This window comes from Onthophagus taurus, chromosome 1 (assembly GCF_036711975.1).
Source record: "Onthophagus taurus isolate NC chromosome 1, IU_Otau_3.0, whole genome shotgun sequence".
Taxonomy (NCBI): Eukaryota; Metazoa; Arthropoda; class Insecta; order Coleoptera; family Scarabaeidae; genus Onthophagus; species Onthophagus taurus.
The window spans coordinates 10,357,672-10,381,049 of record NC_091966.1 but is presented as its reverse complement, the minus strand read 5'-3'; the positions used below and the strand labels follow the sequence as shown (position 1 = coordinate 10,381,049).

Genomic DNA, 23,378 nt, shown 5'->3' with positions numbered 1-23,378 from the left:
TAATCAATCTACCAACATTTTGTAATAAGAAATAACCTCAAAATCATTAACTTTAAATAAAAACAAGTATGAACAAGTTTGATAAAAAATCATAATGAATGACACCGATTTTACACGTATCAGAGAGATTTTAAGTAACTTAGATGATGAACAAATATTTGGATTAGCACGAACAGTAACACAAGGTTTACTAAAAGGGACTGTTCATACCAGAGAAGGTTTGATTTTGATTTACTTGGTTAATAAGACACCTAAGTCATTGATCTTTTCAGATGCATTAGATGTAATATTTAAATATTCGACAAATGAAGTTTCTATACTTAGAAGACGAGCCATAACCAGAGACGTCTTATTTAATTATTTACATGCCAATAATGTCACAGTTTCCATTCCGACAACAAAAGATAAACTAATCGACCAAATTTGCATGTTATGGAACATTCAGAACCAAGAAATTCAAGCACAATCAAATGCCATTGTTTTGAATGATAAATCAAATGATGAATGTAATGTAAAAACAATGGCGAAAGAGTTTACACAGTGGTTTTATGAAATGATGAATTTAAATGAACCCTTAGAAACATCCCACTTTTTTCCCGATGCAGTTTTAAGTTTAACAATGAAAAGTGAGGACGATAACATTGCGTTTCAACAAAGTGTTAGTTTGCCTAATGAAATTGTTCAGCTTTTATTCAAAGCCAAAATTGAGCACCAATTACTTTTTAATCCAAATATATCTTCAGAAGGACTTCATGGAGAAATAGATCCACATGGATTAGTTGTTATTTTGGCTTGTGGCACAATACATTCAGGGGAATTATGTGCAGGTGTCTTTGAGCAAATGTTTACCTTGGCTAGGGATCCAATTTGCGAAAATAATTGGAAAATTAAATTGACTAATATCAATTTGAAAAGGATGCATGTTTTGGAGGAACCTAAGTTAAGCAAAAGAACTACATCTGCTCTTGTTACCTATTAAATACGAAGATTTGAAGAAAATAATTATAATTTAATTATTTATTAACTTTGTTTAAGATAAGATGAAAGATTTATTTTTAAATATTTTATTCTTTAAGTAAGTACAACTTAATTGTTGTTTTTTAAATATTAGATTAATATAAATAAAACCGTTTAAATTTTTAATACATCTTTGCTCATATCCATTTCTTTGTCCATTGCGAATGCTTGATTCTGCCAAAAAACTGTTTGAAAAGATTCTGAGAGTTTGCTGACAGTACGGTGTTCGCCTGGCCGTTTTTGAATCTTGCTGCATTTGTAAGCGATTTCTAAACACCAAACTTAAACAATACTATAGCCAGTAATTTACTGTGTTAAGATCATGCGATCTTGGAAGCCTACAATCTACAAAAACCAGCTGGAATTTTATAATCCATTTGCGTCTAGTAATAGAGGCTCTCTGTTGGAAATTAGCTATGGTATCATACTGTGGGGGTTTTCTCACATATTATAAAATAATATAACCAGTATTTTTTTAGAAATAGATTTTGTATTTGTAAAATAAAAAAATTCCTTTTGTGCTGAAGTCTATTCAATAACCGATTTCTTGATTTTTTGAAAAAGTAAGTAAAATCAATGTGGCAGGGAATATGTGCAACGCCACACATACCTAATTAATAAGTCATAGCTCCACACGACGACTTATTCGTTATTAAGAACGATTTGTACGAACTAATATGTAAATTCTATAGATCATATTCGACAGTTTTGAGTGTTGAGACCACCATTATGACAGAAATCTCATCTGTTTATGGTATAAAAATCCCAACCCAACCGCTCTGGTTCAATTTCCATCTGAGCTAATTTATAAAGAAATATCATATCAACTAGCTAGATCTGCCTCTTTTAATACAAAGTGCGGTTGGGGATTATAGGGATTTTTAAGGCTATGCCTAAAAAGTTTCAAATTGAGGTTAGCTGACTGCTAACGGATTAGTATTGGTTGTAATTTTATTTTTCTTGGCCTTCCTAATCTCAAAAAATTAATTAGAGACTCTCAATTTATCAAATCCCAGTTTTGTACTAAATATTCGCAAAGCAGTGTACTAAACCAATACTGGGTTGTGCATCCATATGGCTCTTACATTGACATGTGGGTGTACAATTGGGTATTCAACAAATAAAAATTTAATAAAAAATTATTAATTTTGATAAAAGAAAAAGAGAACAATAAAAAAAAATATTAGCACAAAAATACGAACAAGACATGCCAAAGAAATAGAATGCTATTAGTGACTCTTAAATAAAGTTTTGCAACGGTTTTGCACTTCTCTGCTCTGTTCTTCTTCTTCTCCGGTTTTTGACTCTTGTTGTCTACTCTTCGGTTTCTGGGCTGCTCTACACCTGGATTCCCTTCTTAACTGGACTGGACTAGACCACCAACTAATGCCGAACTGAACTTCTTTTAAAAACCCTTTCTGCCGAACTCCTCTGAACTGCACTGGAAAAACTCTCGAACTCCTTTCACCAAACTCACTGTTCGGCAGTGAATTCAATAGTCTTTTCTTGTCTGAGATTTTCAACTCTTCGCTATGAACAAACGTTTAGGTTAAGACCTAAACAATTGTTTCCATTTGCCAAAACAACACCGATCACCCCCTTAAATGTAAATTTTATTCTTTCTATCTTTCCTGACGAAGATTAAAATTAGAAGATTATTTTGGTTGACACCCCAATATTTTCCACATCATTCATATCTAAAGTTTCGTACAAATTTTCTATTTTTATCTTTTAACTTCCTGCACCACTACCTAAACTTTATTTTCCCATTTAATATTTATTGAAGTGCATTACCATCCACTCTTTCCCTTCTTACATCTATTCTCTCCCTAATAAGATCTTTGATTTTATCTAACGAACCTGTTTAACGTTATTAGCAACGTATTCTTATTTGCATTTGGCCCAATGAAATGTAAAGTTGTTGTTTCGCCTGGTTTAGTTAGAAGTTATCCATCATGGAGTAGATGAAGGTGGAGCGTGCGTTCGCTATCGTAGCATACATTTCTAAAGGTCGTTCAATTATTTCAATATTACGCCCGTGGCAGAGTTCCTGACCGGTAGTCGGAATTCAAGGAAACTGGTGATGTGAAGAAAAAAACCAGAGGTTCCACGAACAGCTAGATCACTCCAAAACATTGACGCAAACATGCAGGAACTTAATCCATGCGATGTTGTTGCTTGAGAAAATGCATATGAAGGGATCCTTGGCACACCACGACACACTTGTTTTCTTTAGTGATGAGGTTCACTTCCATATATTTGGTTCAGTAAATAAGCAGAACATGCTTGTTCTTGTTCGTACGACTTGTTTGACAACAATGCTTGATTCTTCATTATGAGTGGTAAGGGTGACATATTAGCTACCTCGTTAATAGTGTTTATACGTTAATACTTTTTTTTCATTCGAACCTAAAATCAAACATTTTTCTTCAACCCTATTAGGAATAACATTCATCTTAATTAGATATCCCTCGATTTTCTTCCTCCATTGAAAATAAAGTGTTACTACACAAACCTGTTCTTACCTTTTCCAACGTTATCTCATGCCGCGTGAAGTCTTTATCACTACTATTGCTGCAAGTCTCCTATCGTTATTATGAAATAGAATACATTTTTTTGTAGTGGCATTTATTTTGAGTATGCATCGGGTTCTTGTAACACCAATATATCAAATCACCGTCTTGCGTCATTCATTTTATTGCATTATAACTAGATTAAATACAACTACATTTTTCGTGTGCGGGTTCATTGATTCTCTCAGATCTTCAGGTAATAATAAATAAGCGTCCTGATGGAAGGTGAGGCTTGATTTCAAAGTCGAGGAGGTACCCAGGAAAAGCCACAGTCTTTCTGCTGCGTTGCCGAAAGTTTTCTGGACGGCATGTGCATATTGCTGTAATTGACATTAAAGGACTTTGAGTTAGTCTCACCAAAACGAGTAGGTTGACAGCTAAGCTCAATTACTGCATGATAGTTTTGACATGAGTTGGTGGACATCGTTATTTAATTGGTTAAGCACCAGTCTAGCTTCTTCTTCTTCTAATGGTGCTACTTTCAAATCAAAGTTCATATACCGTTGCCTAAGTCGTTTCCTTGCTATCCGTCCTAACTTCCGAGGCTTCTCTAAAGGTCAGAGACCCTTCTGTAGGAATTATAGCCATTCCTTAGCCGATTTGTTCTGATTTTAAAGCTCCGGAAACTTGCCCTCACCCTACTCCGTTAGCATTGCCCGACGTGGACGTCGAGGTAGGATTTGTAGATGTGTCCTGGATGGACTATAGGCATTTTTACCAGTCTAGCTAGCCTAGTTAACTTGCACCATCGATTTTAATTCCCTTGCAGTTTCCATGCTTCATCCAGCTTCAGTAATTTTAATGCAATTATTTTTGTCTACGTTTTTAACATTCACTGCCTCAAACAGTATGATATGGAGTTAACAACTGTTGAATAGATCAAAAGATAACTTTATAATTTACAAAATGATTCAAATATTGTTTATTTTCGAACTAATTCTACACAAATAAAATTTCTATACTACTTCTATGTATAAAAGATTGAATATAAGATAAACTCATTCAAATTAAAGCATTAAAATAAAAATTATACATTTTGATATATATCTTCCATTAAATGTGAATCGACTTTCTTCGATTTCTGCGACTTCCTTCTATAAATAGAACGCTTAACATATCTTGGTTTTGGATTGTCATAAATGTTTTCTTCTTCTTCTTTATGTGAATTGATTACTTTTAAAGGTAATAAAGTATCATGACGAAGAGTTACCATTTCCTCGGTATCATCGCCTATAATTTTTTTTTGCTATAAGTGTGTTTTTATTATGAACAGCAATTTTCTTACCACCATAAGTTTCTTCATAACCTAATAAATTATCCAATCCAAAAAACATATACAATTCCTCATTAAAATAAATATCCAATATGTAAATAGCAACTGCGATAAAGATACACGCTAAGCCAGTTATTAAAGTTATCCAAAAACTAGAACCGTAACTAAATTTTAAGATGTCGTCCTCAAATGGGATGACTAAAGGTAAAGGATTTCGGATAACAGCCCAGAGGAAATTTCCGAGTAAAAGAAAACCACCGGCTAGCCCTAAGAATATAGCTCCATATTGTACGACGGCTTTAAAAAGTATGTTGGCGATAATCCAACATGGAAAAGCGGTCCAAATGGCAATATGGGCGTACCATCCTGCTGTTCTATAAAATCTTCCATAACGAAAACCTTCGCCGTCAATTACAAAATAATCCACAACCCAAAGTATCGGTAAAGGAAGACCGGTGAATTGGGCTGCTCTAAATTCTCTTTGAATTCTACCAGCTAACAAAATGTTAATTTATTAAGTTAAAATAAATTAAGAATTTTTGTTTACCATAAGGTCCAAAACCAAATCGACCTTGATCCCAAACCCAAGAAAATCTTTCGTTATAATCGATCATTTCTTCCTGTTGTTTTAGAATTGATCCACTTTTAAGGGTAACATTTACAGATCGAAGACCAATTTTTACACCTATATCCGCAGTAATTTCTTCTCCCGATCCAGCTTTGTATGCTGTTTTTGATCTTATATGAGCCACCTCCCATTCTTGCCCAATATTTCCTACTATAAAACATAATTTTATAAACATAAGGAAAGAGATTACATACTTCTATTATTTTATACTTACAAATAATTAATAATCCAATTAATAACGAGACGGTTATTCTTGTAAATCTACTAAAGCTCTACAATAAGGAATAATAATAAAATTTCATTACAAATATTTTTTTTTTCACTTACCGTGCTTATTTTTTTTCCTGGAATAAATAACAGTAACGCAACGTATAAAATTACGAAAGCAACAATTACACCAACTTCTAGAACATCAACGGTGACGGGGGTTTGATTTGGGGCATATTGAGTTGGAAACCCCTCTTTTCTACCCAAGTCAAAAGCCATTTTATGAATGATAGATAAAAATACTTTTCATAGGAGAATACGTTTCCAATGACTAACCAAAATCTCCGTTTATTCATCTTATCAAAAGAGGAAATGGCATATATCTTATTTAAGTATACTGCATAATATTTACTTTATTAAAACATACAACCCGATGTTTGTTAAAAATTACTAACCTAATAAAATTTATCATTATTATTGAAATATTGCATAAAAATTGTTTTTTCTTTTTGAAATTATATCGTTAAAAAATTACAAGCTGTTTTTGGTACTACACTACCACTAAGACATTATAATAAAAAAGAGATTGAAACTATCGCAGAAAACTTTTTAGAATGCTGTAAATTACAAATTATTACTCGGCTCTGATTAAGTTTTAGCAAAGATCAATAAAAATATATCTCTCTTTCTAATCGTTCTCTCATTACTGAGAATCGCGATCATTAGGAACTTGTATTGTCAGTACTCTCCATTAATCTTCTGAATCTGGGCTATTTATCGAGTTAGTGAACGTCCTCTGGACCTTCGCCCCTCTACGTTTAGCGATAGTATCAACCTATCAACTTCTAAGCGCTGAAGAAAAACAAGGCTAGTTTCAACTTGCATCCATCGTAAAAGAATGGCAGTGTATGTCCATCTCGTACAAAAGATCATGGGAATACAAATACTGGAGGAACAGTATTTCCATCAGCGTTTGCGCAAAGGTCACTAACGTACCCCTTTCTGCTGAAATGAGTACTCCAATCTGTCATACCCAGTGTTGTTAAATACCCGGGTATTTATTTTCAAGGGAAAATTCCCTGGATATATACCGGGGGGTATTTACCCAAGATGGATATTTAGAGGTATTTATAAAATTTGAATTAAATTGAGTTGGTGGCAGTTTTGCAAGTACTTCAAGAATGCAGAGTCCATTATCGATACACCAAAACTTATTTATAACATTTACAAGAATGCTACAATGACGGTAAAATTGCATGAAAGTACTGACCAAATACCCATTGGGCGTGAAGTAAGACAAGGCGATGTAATGTTGAACCCAAATTGTTCATCACAGTCCTGGAGAGTGCATTTAAACAACTGGATTGGACCCAAAAAGGTATAAACATTAATGACAATACCTAAGTAATTTGCGCTACGCGGACGAATAGTCCTTATTTTGGATAGCCTTGGAGAGATGAAACTGATGCTGAACGTATAAATTTTGCAAATCTTGTTCCAAGCTCTAACATGTCATTAATCCCTGATGCCTTTCCATGACACTATCCTTTCTTTGGTGTGACGGACTGTTGTCTATTTCCAAATCAGTTTCTATGCTTAATAGGTTTTGGAAATAATTTTTTCAAATGTCATTCATTTCACTATCACATATTATTTTTCCTGTTCCATCTCAGCATAGAGCTGTGTGCGATTTGTGCCTTTGTCTTAACTGTCTAACAAATTTATACACATTCCTGGTGTTATTAGCTTTAAAGTGTACATATATTTCGGGAAAGTTTATATTTTCACTACCGACCACTCTCGTTTACGTAATACTCTTCGAAAATATTTAACGATTTCTTTAATGATCGAAAAACAACTTTGAATGTCCTGAATTGAGTATAAGTCTAATATTAATGACTAAATTCAGTTTTTGTGCTTCATTAATTCTTGTTGTTTGATTCTTTTTGAGTCATATTACACTTCCATCAAATCCAAGATTCCAAGATCCATGAGATTGTTGATTTCCAATTAAAAATTAAGTAGTTCGTTTAAGAACTTATTGTTCTTCTTCTTTTATTCAGGTTGTAACCTGTTTTTTACGCATCATTGGTGTTTAATTAGAGCTGGAAATCCAACTTCCTGGTCCCCCGGGATCTTTTTCTAGCTAATCTTTGGTCTCTTGCTGTCTTAATCAGCCAGGTTTCTTCTATTCTTTGGAAGTATTCATTAAATTTTTTTATTTTGCCCTAGCAAATCTCATGACATCTCCGAATCCACAAATTTCTCTTACAATTTTGTGCCTAACTCTATCTCTTTTTGTCTTTTCATATATCTTGGCCATGAGGCGTATCGAGAGATAATAATCAAACAAGCGCGAACTAAACAGAAGGACAATACTCGTATGAGCAGCCTACAGGAAACTTAGAGACATCTTCATCAGCGATATTCCTGTATATTTGAAAAGAAAGGCTTTCAATCAATGCGTGCTTCCTCCTTTGGTTATGACATACGGTTCCGAAACTTTAACATTAACGGTGGCCATTACCAGAAGGCTCAAAGTAACGCAAAGAAAGATGGAGAGGTCGATGCTGGGTAAAACAAGGGTAAAACCCTCAGGGACCATATACAAAATGACCTACGAAGAAGAACTGGCGTAAATGATGCGGTCAAAATTGTGGCAAAGCTCAAGTGGAACCATTTCATCATGTTCCTCTACATTTTCTTATCACTTTTATGTGTACTGTTTGGGTATTTACCCTGGGCCGGGGTAAATACCCAGATAAATACCCATTTTATAAATACCTACCCGCCGGGTATTTACCCAGCGCCCATCACTGGTCATACCCCATATCACTACTACATTATAGGCTTACTGATTTAGTTACACCACATTCAACAGCATTATGAATGTTTTGTGGGTGGAACTTGTTTGCCCAGGTCGTAATTTACAAGTAATTGATTGTTTACGTAGTTGCTTTTGGAAACAGTTTCAGAAAATCGTTAGTATTATGAGCTGTTATTATTACTTCCTCATGCCAAGAATTTTCCTTTTGTTTTTTCGTCATGCATACATTTCACCACATTTTATGTGTTTCTTCTTCAACAGCTTTTTCAATGAAGTAGTATATTATATATTACTTCACCATAGAATCGTTTTTATCAAACATTGCCAAACAAACAGAAAAGAAAGAATTAAAATAACACATTTCTTTAGAATTTAAAATTTTCCTCTCAAAGTCATAGATCTATCTATATCTGATAGATGGAGCCATTAAAAAAAGTTAAAATGAGCCGGTAAAACAGAAAACCCTAACCTAACAACTTGTTTATGACATATCTCAATAAAATTCGAACAAACTTTTTGTAATGTTCGCTTTGATAAACCGATAAAGTGCTTGTCAATCGATGAAAATGTTAGAAAAAATAGTTAATGAAAAGCGAAAATATGTTTCCTGTATCAAAATTAACGGCGTACCCATTTTACCACCTGTGGTAATTACTAATAATTTCATTTTTCTTCTTTTGATATAATTTTTTTACATTATATTCAGGTAACGAGCGCAAAACGAAAAGAATTATTGAAATATAAGCACCAAGCTATAAAACTTGAGAAACGATTGAAGAGAGAACGAGAGCTTCGAGAGTACATCACTCGATATTATCTTCCAAAATTAGACAATGTTAATTTATTAACAGAAAGTTTAGAGCATCAATTATCATTTTTTGATGAGAACACTTTGCTTCCAACGCCAAGCGATGAAATTAGTATTAAGAAACAATCAAAATTGTGTTGCGATCTGCAAGTATCTCAATATACAAATAACGAGTTTAAAGTAATAACAAATTTTGAAAATAACACTTCAGTAATCAAAAATATAATTGAAAATGAGATTGAAACCCCACCACAAATTGATTCCACTTCTAACCTTGATGAAATAATGCCAAATGATGAAATTGGAAAACCAAAATTAATTCGAAGTGATTCTTATGTGTTGGAAACTCCCAGCCCAATGTTATTGGAACATTTAAAACGTCATAATGATGAATCTCAATTAAATAATGTTCCAATAAAAGGACTTATTGCTTCAACACCAAACGAAGAGGGTCAAGATAAATTAAATTTAACAAAATCTGATTTTTGTTCAGAAACTGAATCAGAATTAAAAAATATCTCTGATCATTCAAGTCATTCAACACAAGGTGATATTACTGTGTTATCTAAAGATATTACTGTTGATGGAGATATAGAAAAAACAAGTTTTTATGAGGATCATGACAAATATGATAATGAAAATAAAGAATGTGATGAAAAATTTGAAGAAAATCAAATAAATCATTGGGATTTTCCATTGGTTAAAGATTTATCATTAGATCAAAACGATCAAGAAAAACTAACAAATATTTTAAATGCGATTCCAGAATCGTATTCGAAACAAATTTTAGAATTATTAGAGAAACAAAGAATGGAGCAAACTGTTCGATTAAGATCTTATACCAAATTAACTGAAGAGTGTTTAACTATACCGGCTATTAATAAACCATTAAATTATAATCCACAATCAGAGAGAAGCATATATTATACACCAGACACTTTTGAATCTCCACAAATTCATGGTTTATCATCCAAATTATCATCAAACATCCAAATTATTAATGATCACAATAAACTTACTGATAGTCTTCCTATAAATATTATTGATATTGAACCCAAAGTTGTTTATACTTCTTCGATTATTGAAGGTTCAAAAACATTAAGAGGTTGCAATAGGAAATTATTTGGTGATTTAAATAGGGACAATTATATAAAAATGGTATTTCATCAATTAATTATCCTCTATTTATTTATATATTATTTTCTTTTTCTTTCTGGACTAGAATTGGGCTGCTTCTGTAATTCAAGCACACATTAGAGGGTACTTAACAAGAAGGTTATTAAGAAGTGAACGAGTTCAAGGACTTATACAAACTATAAAAGATGCTTTAATATGCGCAATGGAACTTCACTCAGAATGTGCTGATAATATAAATGAATCAGATGTTGAATTACATAGAAGGCTTATTCAACAGGTAAAATTTAAATCGAAAAATAATTCATAATTTAATTTAATTTTTTAAGGTTTCTGCTGCTGTTGAAGCTTTCCATCGCGTTTTCTTCGAAATAACAACTTCAGAAAAAATGTCTGTTATAAGAATCGATAGGGAAAGATTGAAGGAAAAATTGAAAAGACCAAGATCAAAGGGGTCAATTTCAGGCAGGACTTCCAGAAGTTCTAGACATTCTAGACTAAGTTAGCCCTTTTAATAGAATCACTTAATAATTCTTTATTGCTTCTGTCATCTAATTAACAATTTAGAATTATTGTTGACATGTAACATTTCTATGTAATTAATAATTGTGTCTTATGACTGTGGCCTTACATGGTAAAAAATCAATTAAAAAAAAAAGCAATTTAATTAAAATTGATGATTTTTTATAATAATTATGTATATTGATGCCAAATTTAGAATTAGGCTCGTTTTTAGTACATTTTATGCTTGCTTAAAGATGTCAATCCAATAAATCTTTTAAAAAATTAAGTATATTTTATTATACTTTGTTTAATTCTATTTAGAATTTTCCTAAAATCCATACAAACTGGCGTTTTAATAATTGAAACCATTTCAATAAATTTAATTTTAGCTTAAATACAAATAAAATCATAATATGTGCTCCACAGTATATTTTTCAGGAAAAACGAACGAGAATAAACAGTCTCAAACTAAAGGAGTTACCCAAGAATCATTCGCGCCGACTATACTTGAAAGTGATCAAGGAACAGATTCAGCAATCAAATTGATTTCATCATCGTCGACTGAAGCTCAAAACATGAGTAACCAACTGCAAAACCTTCCCAGGTGCCGATTGCGCGTCCGTCTATCAACTACTAGTGATGGAACATAGATTAATACTAAAAACAATAAAAAAGACACCTAAAGCCAATAAGATGATACTGGAAGAAATCCAGATCTTCAAGGCGGAAATACAGCCTAAGCTCTCAAATGTAATGAAATATACAAAAGGAGACAGGAGTGTAAGCAACATAAGCACTGGATCACCCAAGAAACAATAAAGCTTATGAAGAGAGGAAAATAGTGAAGATGAGAGCATTCACACTCAGGAAGGTAGAACCTTGTACAGACAATTAGTCAAACAAATACAGAAGAAATGCCAACAAGACAAAGACAACTACAGCAAGAAGATATGTGTTGAACTAGAAGAATAGCAGAACCGAAACGAAATCCACGACTGATTCAAGAAAGTAAAAGTTCTTGAAAAAAACTCTTCGCCAAAAAGGATGGCCATCTATGATAAGAAAAATGGGAAGATACAAGTATACTAGCCATCGACTTTGCAGGAATATTTCCGGTAAGTACTAACTAAAGCCGCGTACTGTGGTTGAAAGTAAATCTCGCTATTCCTAAACTAATGATAGTGGACCGAAGAAATACGCTGCAAATACAACACTTCCCACCACAAATGCAAAATTGACGCTTTTGAAATGTAGTGCTGGGGACAGATCTTGTGCAGCAAGAAAAAGAAACGCATCAATTCTCAACGAGATGAAGATCCACGTCCGGGTTGTCGTTCCATTATGTAACGTTCCCTGGTTCTTATCAAATCGCGTTTTACATCAAGACTTAAATATGTTTACTGTAAATAAGCAATTGCCTTGATGTCCACCCAAACCGACTTGCAAATTCTTATTTTTGTATTGGTTCTTACTTCCGTTTTAACTATTATGTTGTTGATTTGGTATTACTTACTTTCTGTATTCTGTTTTGTATCTTTTTGTCTATTTTCCCAATCTTAATAGTAATGGTACATTCATGTTTTTATGTTCTTCCACTTTCGTTACATTGAGCATGCTCTTCAGATGATAATTTTTCTTGATAGTTCAGTTTTTTTACCTGCTATCAATATTATATCGTCTGCATAGACTAGATCGAAGGTATTCATAAGTGTTAGTCAGTAATAATCTATTTCAGTACTGTATCAACCGCTTCTCTTAGTTCCACAAAAGCTAAATGTAACTCCTTACTCATTTCTACTGTTCTATTAGTGTGTTCTCATGTATATAATATACTATGTGGTTCTGTCTCTGCCTGCTTGTGTGTTTTCATATATTTAGAATATCCATTAACTTATTTTAGTATTCTAATTATTTTTTGGTCTTCTCTAACTCTTCTATTTTAGCATTTTTAGCGTTCTGAAAGTTGTATCAGTTATTAGTAATCAATAATCTGTATTTAACTCTACTTCTCTAATGACTTTAATGCCTTATACTTATGCATATCTCATTAATCTTGTGTACGTTATATAGTCCATCATTGATTTGTGTGCTCTTCCTTCGACTTCATACCTTAACTTGAGTACTATTTTATCGCTGTAGGAGTTGTCTATTAAGAGCTATTTAACAACACAAAATTAATCATTGTTATTTAGTATTACCATTATTATTTTTTCTATTGCTTCTATTAGAGCATATATCTGTAAGTATTACTATTCGTATTTAAAAAATGTATAGTTTTATGATGTATTTTTTGTTATTTTTCTGATACGTTTTTAAATAGGAAAAACAATAAAATATGTCACTAGTTAATTATACAACTTTAATAGTAGATGTGGACATATTTACATCAACATAACCGATACATAAGTGTTTTAATTAAATAAAGACTATAAATATTGATTTTTTTTTACATTAGAAGTACATAACAACTTTAAAACTTATATTCTTATGTACGTAACATTTTTTTGTCATTCACGTTATGTTCTTCTTACTTATTAAGTTCTTTTTTTGTTTCAATTTGAAGGCACATAATACATATTTCTGCCATCCTTTTCCTAAGCCTGTACAGAATTGCGAGACGATCCTTAAGTTTTTATTTAAATCAATTACAGACTAACGTACATGAAAGTTTATTTCTTTATCTAAACATAGAAACTATTTGATTAATTCATACTTTTTTTTTGTTGTTTGAAATTGTATACATTTTTTAGATTATTACTATTTATTCAAAACGAATTAATTAATAAAATTTCATTCTTTTAAGTGAGTAGAAAAGTAGTGTTATTTTATAAACTGGTTATTTGTATATGAGAAAGACATAAACACTATTTTTTTTTAATTCAATTTTATGGTTAATTGAAATAATTTTTTAGGAGACCTGGAATGTAACCTAATTACTATTTTTTTTCCTTTTATAAGAATTTTCTACGAATTTTTCGATTTATTCTTTTTATACTTTGTTTAGGTAGTAATAATAATTGAATTTATCATTGTTATAATCACATGTATTTTGATGTATATCTCACTGTTTTTAATCTTCTTTAAGTGGTTGTTATCCTGAAAACTGGACCAATTCGCAAAAATACTCTTCGCAATATCGATCGCAACTCTGCTTTTAAATCGAAACATACTATTTCGCATAATAGAGGATAGTAACTAGATACATGTACAGCAAACTAAAAAAGAAATAAATTAGTTTGATTATTTAAAACACGCAACATTTTTGAACTTACTCTATCATCCGGCATTTTTAATAGTCTTGTTAATACAAGTAATAATAAAGAAGTCCAAGAATCTCTATGAGATTCACTTTGCAATCTCAAAAAGTATTCCAAAGCTTCTTGACACACTGCAATAAGTCGAGTTTGTATAATAGGCCAATGTTGTCTCCTTCCTTCATCGCAATACATCTTAAATAATATCCTCAACGAACAAGCCAAACTTTGAGTTTCCTGTTTTAGAAGGTTCGGTTTAACGGTCCCTCTATACCCAACTTTCCATAACAAATTTCTTTGTTCGTGATCCATATTAAACGCCTTAGCAAATCGATGAGATTGTAATAAACAATCTGTGAGTTGTAATAAATGAGGGGAGCTTATTAATCTATACATTCCTTGTTCTTCTCGTTGGCTTTCTGTTAGAATTCCATTTCCGGTCATATCAGCGGCTGCCAAAGCTAAAGTTTCGGCGTCTTCTTTGCGCGATGTTGCCGGATAAAAAACGATGTTATCTATCGTTTGTATCAATTCAAGTTGGACGGCTGTTTTTATAACTAATCCGTTAAATAACGCCGCATCAGTGTTTTTATTATTATCGTACGGGATGCTGGGACGCTTAAGAATTCCATGTTTAACATCACCATTTTCAACAATCGTTGGATTAGATTGATTTGGATCGGGTTTCCAAGTTAATAACGCCGAGGGAATTGTACTGTTAAATATATCTAACATACATTGGCACGTTTTATCCCACGTGTTTTCGTCGAATTTATGTCCGTTTGAATTCACCAAATTTTCTAAACAATTCGTTCCTGATCGTGCTAATTGTTCGTTGTGTTGTTGTACACACCAATGTAATTGGGCGTATAATTCTTCTAATAATAACGGCCCCAAAACATCGAAGTATTGTGTAAAAACATCTACGATTGCGTATAAAGCGTGATTACAAGTCGTCGTCATCCATTCAGCTTTTTCCGTTTGATGTTCCGGTAATTTCATGTTATCAAAGATCCTGAATAAAACTTTAAACAAATCTTTCCACCAATGTGGACTGAAAGAATCTCCGTACGTTTTAACAATTTCAAATAAAACGGTTAATGCTCGAGTTCTTACATCCAATTTGCAACGATTTACAACGCAAGATAACGAAAATAATAACGGAAACCAACCGCGTACCCAAACTCTATCATCTTCCGGTACAGCCACATCATTTTCCATCCCCACATGTTCAGCAAATAAGTGTGGAGCAGAATGCACGCTTAATGCACAAGTTCGAACAAGTCGAATAGCTTCCATACTTGTATCAGGAAATCGTGCGTTACACGCAAATTCAGATAAACATTTGACGGCGTCTTGGAAGGAATCGATCATTGAAGAAAATTGTTTTTCGTATAATTCGTTGATAATTTTTCCTGTTGTTTGAAAAGCTAATACAACAATACCTTCTTCTTGGTCACTTGCGGCTAAATGAAACACTGAGAAGATATTTTTCCAACCAGATTTGATGTTTGTCGCTTGAGAATTAACCATTTGCGCAACACAACGAACGACCATATCACGAATTGTAGAGCAACGATTCTTTTTCATTATATGTTCAAATGGACGTAAAAAATCTTTTTGAAATCTAAAATTAGCAAATTCACCTTTTTCAATGAATTTCATCGAAAGTTGACGAAGACTATCGACGGCGAAAAATGAAATATCTTGGTTTGAATTACATCCGACCGTGTTAAAATGTTCTCCTAAAACTTGCCAGATTTTCGACCATTGCAAACGAATTCTTCCCATGTTGTAATAAGATATTTCGACAATCTTTTGTAAAGAAAACATCCTTGGTTGACTATGATAAGCCAATTCATCCAATGATACTTGACAAAGTGCTTTTACAAAATCTACAATTGCGTCACCATCCAATCTTGTTGATCCTGTAAATATTCTATCTACAGCCACTACAACACTTTGAGAACTTGTTTGACCGATATGTTCCTTTGAACTAGGATCAGGAGGTTTATGTCCAGGTCCAGCTAAAAATTGTGGCCTAACTCCCGTTCCAATCAACTGGGCTAATTCCAATTGAGAAATACATTTTAGAATTTCCAACCAACTATTTCCCAAGTAATTTCCATCAGTATGTGCTACCATTATTAATGTTTTTATTGTATCGATATTTTTTGCTTTCATATCCATAATGGGCGAATTTGCTGTCAATAAAGTAAATCTAGCTAAAGCTTGGACATATGCATCTCTTTCTAAACTCATATGAAAAATACACGCTATTCTAATAGCACATCTGATACCATCTAAACATAACGAAGCAACTTCCGGATCATCGCAATCTTGTAATCCAACGCTGAATGCTGCCAAGAAAGGCGTCCAAGCCATTTTAAACATCGGACGAACATGCTCTAAGTGTTTCGCAGTTGTAAAAGGTGCTTGAACATGCGAAACGCTTTCCATTAAATTTTTAGCTGCCGTTGATATCACTTCCATTTCCATGTTCCATAAAATCTTCCTCCTTTTTTCACTATTTATTTGATGTTTTCCAGGTTTATTTACAACCGATTTCATTTTAATTTCATGTCCAGCTATTTCATCGTAAATTTGCGATAAATACTCTTCCGGTACATCTTTACTTTCAGTATTTCCCCTATTTAATTTAATATATTGTTCTTTAGTCATTTTGTTCTTAACTTGCGGCGAATGAAGATCGGTTGTTAACATTATAATTGAAAATCCAAGTACATAAGCGGTATCGGCACTAGCAAAAAGACCGTTGTTCGGATTACATCCACAGTATCTGCTGGCGAATTTTTCCATAAGTCGATCGATTTTCTGGGCTTCCCCTGGTAAACGAAAACCGTCCAAGAAATGTCTTAAAGCAGCCACAATGTCCATGTCGTTAAAATCCATTTCATCCACATAACTGTACATTACTTCTTTGCAGAACTCGTCGTTTTCACCTAAGAAGTCGCCGATAAATGTTTTATCTAAGCGATCATCAGAAAGTAACCACTTTGCTACTTCCGGTGGTGTGGTGCCCAATAAACCTTGCTCTTGAAGGTATGAAAGACCTCGTTTTGGTTTTCTATTGAACATATCAATTCCAGCTTCCCAAACCTTACAAAAAAAAATTAAAATTATTTATATTAAAATTTTAAAGCTTAAAATCCAAATTAATACAAATCTTACCTCTTTTTGTTGTTTAAGCACTTCCAATTGTTCAGGAGAATCCAAAATTTCTTTATTTCCAGCGGAGCTTTCACTAGAATGTAAACTAGTACTTGATCCACCATGAGATTTCAGGGACGTTGTATCCGGTTCCCTAACTATTAGTTGTTCCCCAACAGTTGATTGTAAATTAGGATTAACATACAAATCTTTACTCCATTCAACCATACATTTAAGTACAGAAACTAAACATTCTAATCCTCTAATTCTCATACTTTTCTCTTGATTTGGCGATGCCCCTAGTTCCAAGGCATGTCTACCTTGAGCAATTTTCGATAAATCATTAACTAATCGTTCGAAAAGATTCGCAGCGGATAAATCGCAATCGTAATTCACATAAATATCGACGATACTTTGAGCGTCTCCGCAAATTCTTGTCAACGCTTGAATCACCATCCATTTATGTTCGAATGAAGAACTCGAAGTTTCCAATATGTTTAAAAAGATATCTTTAAAGAAAACTTCAATTTGTTTTTTTAGATGCATTTTAAAATTTGATAGTAACGCAAGAAATATTGCTAATGATAATTCGAAAACTTCCGGAATTGAACTAACCCCGTTTTTAGATAATGCCACGCATAAGTATTGTTTAATTGCAGTTATAAACATTTCGTTTGAACGAAAAACTGGACCGGCATTTTGAAGGATTGAGAGGAGTAAATGTAGTGATAAAATTTTTGATCGGAGTTCGTGGGATTTTGGATCTGGCGTTCCATCTGGTAATGGTTTCATAGATAATTTGCATAATGCTCTGAAAACTAAAAAGGCGTCTTTTTGAAGGATATGAGTGAATTTTGCTGTAATTGCTGTGTCGTTTTCACTGTGGGTGTCTACACTTTCTTGAGAAGGCACTCTGAAAAACAAAAAGATTCTATTTAATAAATTTTAATCAAGGTAAGTGGAGTAGATCAGTACAAGTCAATTGTAAATGTTTCAATCTCTATTGACTTATAACTTGCCACGTGTCAAGTTGCTAGAAGTTAACCGTTTGGCAGGAAAATTAAATTTAAAAAATGTGCCTGGCTAAAATTAAAAATATGGAAAAACTTTGAAAATGAAAGATAATTTAATTAATATCGATATAAAAATATTATTAGTAACAAAATTGTTATATGGTTGTACTTTCAGTTCAATAACAATTAAACTAACACTAGAACTAGAAAGTGTCGGGTTTGACCCATGACTGAAGTGGTGTGACGTATCGAAAATATTATTTAGCTGTTATTAGCTAGCTTTATGAAACTTGGCATATGATTATAAGACCAAAAAGGAAATGTTATGTCAAAATTTGAATTAAATTCGTCAACCGGAAGTAGTACTTTACTTAAATTCATTCTCATTTTCTTTTCATGTAAATTAGTACTTCAAAGAAGAATACTACTATAAAATTTCGTGCAAGACATTAGGCGATTATTTCACATTTTTTCGTGAAATTACGTGACCGGAAATTCCTAAATACATATTTAAATTGTTTTATAGAGGAACTATGAGTAGCGAATAATTTGATATTTATCAAATTGATATAAGGTTATTTTCAGGAAATAGCAATATTACATTAGATTAGTTAGCTTAATTTTACCTAGCTTTTACTAAAAATGTTTTAAAAACTATTCAAGAATAATTTTACAAAACACAGCACCATTCATCGCTCTTAATTTGAATTGATGTTGGAGACCATAATTCGTAGTCAAATAATTTTCAAAACATAGCAACAAAATAAAGAAAATCATAGCAAGGCTAAATAAGATCCACAATTGGACAGCGTTATACATCTCTTGACTAAGCGACATTTTATCGTTTTTAGAGATTTTCATGCTGTCTGGTAGGTAAAGGTGTAACTTATCTTAGAAAAAATGCAGAATAAATGCGAAAGACCTACAATACTACCACTAATTATTTTAAAGGATAAAGCTAAGCGCCAATCACGCTATACGATTTCAAGTCCGATTTGCATCATACGTCTAAGAACCGACTTAGATACGACACTTAGATACACCAAGAAATTCTACAATAGAAAAAATAGATGAATCTACAATTTCGGGCCAGTGTCGTTTTCTAGATGTTAGTGTAAAATTGAAAGTTTATGTCTTTTATTTTATATAGAATTTAAGTCTAACTAGTTTCGGCCCTTGGCCATCTCCAGAGACTCTGCAAATAGATTAACATCTCTCATCTTATCCATTTTACAAACGACAGCGGTAGGTAGCGCTAGTTAGCATAAGATATCAGTATGTTGCATATTTTTATTGCACTAAAACTAGAACTAACACTAGACCTCGAACTAACACTAGACTTAAAACTAACACTAAACCTAGTACTAGAAACATTCGGGTTTAGCCATGCATTTCTTCAGACAGCTAAACCCGAATATTTCTAGTTCCAGGTCTAGTGTTAGTTCTAGTTTTACACTAGCACTATCACTAGAACTAACCGAAGACCTAGAATCATTCGGGTTTAGCCGTCTTGAGAAACGTGGGACTAAATCCGAATGTTTCTAATTCTCGGGCTAGTGTTACATCTAATGTATTACTATGTTGTATATTTTTATTGAACTAAAACTAGAAACATTCGGGTTTAGTCGTGAAAAAAACTTTCAGTTATCAATATCAACTTTAATTTTATTATTATAATCGTAATCTTCATAAAATAACCTTTAAAGTGAGTCCAAATTTGAGGCATTTATCTCAAAAAACAAAAAAGTTCGAACTTTCAATTTTTAATTTTGACATATTTGTCAACTTCATAAAAAATCCTTTAAAATGAGTCCAAACTCGACATATTTAACTTTAATATTAATGGAAATACAATCACTTCCGGTTTCAAACGTCAACGTCAATTTTGACATATTTGTCATCTTCATTAAAAAACCTTTAAAATGAGACCAAAAATGACGCACTTGTCTCAAAAACGTTAGAATAAAAAACATTAAACCCGAAGTTGAACAATGAAGATAGAAATTTAATTTTTAAATATTAATACCAAGCTTAATTTTTTATTTTTTTAGAATGACATTGACATTTCAAACCGGAAGTTACTTATATCTCGAGTAATATTGGAATTAAACGTATCGTGTTTGTACTCATTTTAAAGGATTTTTAATAAAGATTACAAATATGTCAAAATTGAGGTTCACATTTTAAACCTGAAGTTAGTTATCATATAATAGAAATTTTATAACTGAAGTTAATCTAGTGTTAATCACTTTTCCGCCCTTTCTTTTTATTTTTAACGTGTTTTTTGGGTCATTTCATATTGATTAAAAAAATCGTCAATTTTTAAGCCACATGATGATTTTTCCCAAGCTTCTTAAATTGTTAAATTGTAAAAAAATTGTTCTTTCACAAGATATTTAATTTAAGAGATTGAATTGTCAAATAAATATAAGTATTTATTGACGTTAATAGAAATGGTTGTAATTTTTTTCAACAAACACCTTTTGAAATTTGGAAAGACATAAAATGAAGACCTTTCTGTACTTTATAAGAAACCAACGACACAATATTTTCAAGCAGTGATATACCATCTTTTTTTGTTTTATAAAGTTGTGTCGTTTTCTAGAAAATTTCTTTATACAAAATAAAGAAATTGTAATAGCAATTTATTTCGAGTAGCTATTATAAAACACCTAAGATTTCATAAACTTTACTAACATAAGAGTCTATTAATAGTTAAAATATATGTAACATTTAAAAAAACAACACTAAAACATTTTTTTAAATGGATTTTCGATCGGGTTTTGAGTGTTTTCAGACCACTGTGTGACGTCATTTTCAGGATTACAAAAGAACAAAGGATGTAGCACTCCTTTTAGATTCTACCGTCCTTGCTCTTGTCCAATGGGATTTTTTTCCCAAATCTCTAGGCCTTACCATTGTTCAAATGCAGCCGCTCTGTACCCTTATATAATATAAATAAAAATTCAATTAAATCATAAATTAAAATTAACTCTAATAATTAAATTTAATTACACATTAGAAGAAAACTATTGTTTTTTCTATGCACAAACTGTATGTTTTTTGAATGATGAATCATTTTACATTAGACGCATATTCTTTCTTACGTATTTTTTCTTATATCACCAATAAACATAATTTTTTTTTAATCTGCTTTTATATTAATACACCAATAGCGATAAAAGAATATAAAACCAATCCCAATTACATACAACAATAAATTTTGCATAATGTAGATAACGCAAATAACTTTAACTCCCATGAACAATATAATTTAAATTTTTGTAACATTCTTTACATTCAGTAACGCCAAAAAAATATGCGATTTTTTATTGCATATTTCAAAGCAGCTATGTCTGTATTATTTAATACATAGGTTAATTCCATGATCTATACAAAAAAGCAACCATTTTTAATCCATTATTAGAGAAAAATTTAAATAAATGTTATTAAATTTAAATTTCACCATTATTTACATACCTAACAATACTATGTTGACCATCAGTTTCAATTGTAGTATCCGTCATTCGATCAGATCCATTTTGTGTATCATCCTCACCCAAAGAAGCAACTATACCATCAATAATACTTCTTGCAATGTCCTCGCTACAAACTTCACTTTCAACGCTCTTTTTCTCATCCGAACTACTTTCATCGCTCTTTCCATTTTCAACAATTGTCCCTGTATCTCTTTCGAGACTTTCATTCTTATTTTCATGCATGTGTTGCTTCTGTTGTTCTGCGTGAACTTCCATTTCTAACGCTTGATTTTCCATCTTCATAAAAATTACATTCAACATTTGTGTTAAAGTTGCTCGAGCTGTTGTTTGGTTGATCAAGTTTTTGCTGGCCAGAAATATATTGTAACATGTCCGTACTGCTAAGAGGACTGTTCCTTCGTGTACTTCTACATGTTGACTAGTTACTACTGTTAATAGAGCCTTGATTATTTGCAATTGGACACCTATAAAAATTATTAAAAATAAATTACTAATTTTAAATAAATAATTTTAAATAATACCTTCATCTGTTTGTGGCCCTGAAAAACATGCACATATTGTTTCAACAATTCTGTCAATAAGTAATTTTCCAGGTGTTGTTGAATCGGGTACATTTGCTGTTAAATGCCCATAAGCAATAAGTTTTTGCAAACAATCTAACGCTGTGACTACTATTCGAGCCGACCTGCTTTGACAAGCAAGTTCAAAAGGTAAAAAATACTTTTCAGTGGTTAAAACATTAGCATCACCACTTTTTGGTATCGGAAGAGCATCAGATACTTTTTCCTCTTCATTATCGTTAACGTTGGATAACTCTTTCTTGATTTCCTCTACAATCACACGTAAAAATTAACACAAACAACGATAAAATAATGTTTAAAATAAACCTAAAGCTGATTCGCAAGCCTTTTTTAATTGGGAGTGATGCGACCTCTTGATTTCCTTATCATTTAATATTTTCTCTAGGGCGCGTAAGATAAACATTTCCTTCGTTTTAAGGTTCGCTTGCATCGTTAATTAAAATCGGCGTGATGTTTTCATGGAAGGCCCCACCGTGTTAATGAAAGGACCATACTTCGTGACGTGTATCGCTATCTGATTTTAGTACATTTCTCGCGTTCTAACCTTAAAGTATTGTTTCCGATAACATTATAATCGAAATCAAAGAATTTTTAGACGTACACACCAACATTAACACCACATATTTATACTTTATTCAATTATAACTCGACCACAAAACCTTACTAAATGTCAAACTGACACATCATTTGATTTTGACAGATATTTGCATTGAAATTCGTACAAAGTTCGTTTTACATACAACAAACGAAAATGGTTATTTTCCATTTTGAATTTTAGGTTTATTTATTTATTTAATAAATAAAAATTAACAAATCTTGTTTATTTATTTTATTTTTATATTTAGTTCGTCAGTTTTTTTTAAGTATTTGATTTCTTTTAAATTGAAA

General features: G+C 32.1%; 4 protein-coding genes across 4 annotated transcripts; 2 read left to right on the top strand and 2 right to left on the bottom strand.

Annotated features, from left to right (window-relative positions):
* The first annotated feature begins 12 nt into the window (after positions 1–12).
* On the top strand, positions 13–1,143 carry LOC111420508 (uncharacterized protein C3orf38 homolog). The gene is made up of 2 exons (XM_023053514.2): positions 13–218; positions 273–1,143. Exons 1-2 carry the CDS (start codon positions 95–97, stop codon positions 977–979), a joined length of 831 nt encoding a protein of 276 aa, XP_022909282.2. The 5' UTR covers positions 13–94; the 3' UTR covers positions 980–1,143.
* A 3,354-nt stretch (positions 1,144–4,497) lies between these two features.
* Positions 4,498–6,036, bottom strand: LOC111420516 (dual oxidase maturation factor 1-like). Its single transcript, XM_023053531.2, has 5 exons — positions 5,819–6,036; positions 5,706–5,763; positions 5,411–5,641; positions 4,876–5,358; positions 4,498–4,820 (listed from the first exon to the last, which is right to left on the bottom strand). Exons 1-5 carry the CDS (start codon positions 5,975–5,977, stop codon positions 4,618–4,620), a joined length of 1,134 nt encoding a protein of 377 aa, XP_022909299.1. The 5' UTR covers positions 5,978–6,036; the 3' UTR covers positions 4,498–4,617.
* A 2,965-nt stretch (positions 6,037–9,001) lies between these two features.
* Positions 9,002–11,053, top strand: LOC111420534 (Centriolar coiled coil protein 110kDa). Its single transcript, XM_023053554.2, has 4 exons — positions 9,002–9,172; positions 9,232–10,491; positions 10,556–10,747; positions 10,797–11,053. The coding sequence occupies exons 1-4, from the start codon at positions 9,086–9,088 to the stop codon at positions 10,971–10,973; spliced, it is 1,716 nt and encodes a 571-aa protein (XP_022909322.2). The 5' UTR covers positions 9,002–9,085; the 3' UTR covers positions 10,974–11,053.
* Positions 11,054–14,000: 2,947 nt separating this feature from the next.
* Positions 14,001–23,201, bottom strand: LOC111420554 (ADP ribosylation factor guanine nucleotide exchange factor Sec71). Its single transcript, XM_023053576.2, has 7 exons — positions 23,092–23,201; positions 22,797–23,034; positions 22,431–22,739; positions 21,890–22,373; positions 17,418–18,309; positions 14,244–17,345; positions 14,001–14,186 (listed from the first exon to the last, which is right to left on the bottom strand). The coding sequence occupies exons 2-7, from the start codon at positions 22,918–22,920 to the stop codon at positions 14,052–14,054; spliced, it is 5,046 nt and encodes a 1,681-aa protein (XP_022909344.2). The 5' UTR covers positions 22,921–23,034; positions 23,092–23,201; the 3' UTR covers positions 14,001–14,051.
* Between the last annotated feature and the right edge of the window lie 177 nt (positions 23,202–23,378).

Coding starts and splice junctions, on each gene's coding strand:
- LOC111420508 (XM_023053514.2), top strand. CDS start 95: ATGAATGACACCGATTTTACACGTATCAGAGAGATTTTAAGTAACTTA. Junction 219..272: donor GACTGTTCATACCAGAGAAG/GTTTGATTTTGA, acceptor TGATCTTTTCAG/ATGCATTAGATGTAATATTT.
- LOC111420516 (XM_023053531.2), bottom strand. CDS start 5,977: ATGGCTTTTGACTTGGGTAGAAAAGAGGGGTTTCCAACTCAATATGCC. Junction 5,642..5,705: donor AATTGGATTATTAATTATTT/GTAAGTATAAAA, acceptor TATGTTTTATAG/TAGGAAATATTGGGCAAGAA. Junction 4,821..4,875: donor TTATGAAGAAACTTATGGTG/GTAAGAAAATTG, acceptor AAAAAATTATAG/GCGATGATACCGAGGAAATG.
- LOC111420534 (XM_023053554.2), top strand. CDS start 9,086: ATGAAAATGTTAGAAAAAATAGTTAATGAAAAGCGAAAATATGTTTCC. Junction 9,173..9,231: donor TACCCATTTTACCACCTGTG/GTAATTACTAAT, acceptor CATTATATTCAG/GTAACGAGCGCAAAACGAAA. Junction 10,748..10,796: donor ATAGAAGGCTTATTCAACAG/GTAAAATTTAAA, acceptor TAATTTTTTAAG/GTTTCTGCTGCTGTTGAAGC.
- LOC111420554 (XM_023053576.2), bottom strand. CDS start 22,920: ATGCAAGCGAACCTTAAAACGAAGGAAATGTTTATCTTACGCGCCCTA. Junction 22,740..22,796: donor GGCTTGCGAATCAGCTTTAG/GTTTATTTTAAA, acceptor GTGTGATTGTAG/AGGAAATCAAGAAAGAGTTA. Junction 17,346..17,417: donor TGCTTAAACAACAAAAAGAG/GTAAGATTTGTA, acceptor TTTTTTTGTAAG/GTTTGGGAAGCTGGAATTGA.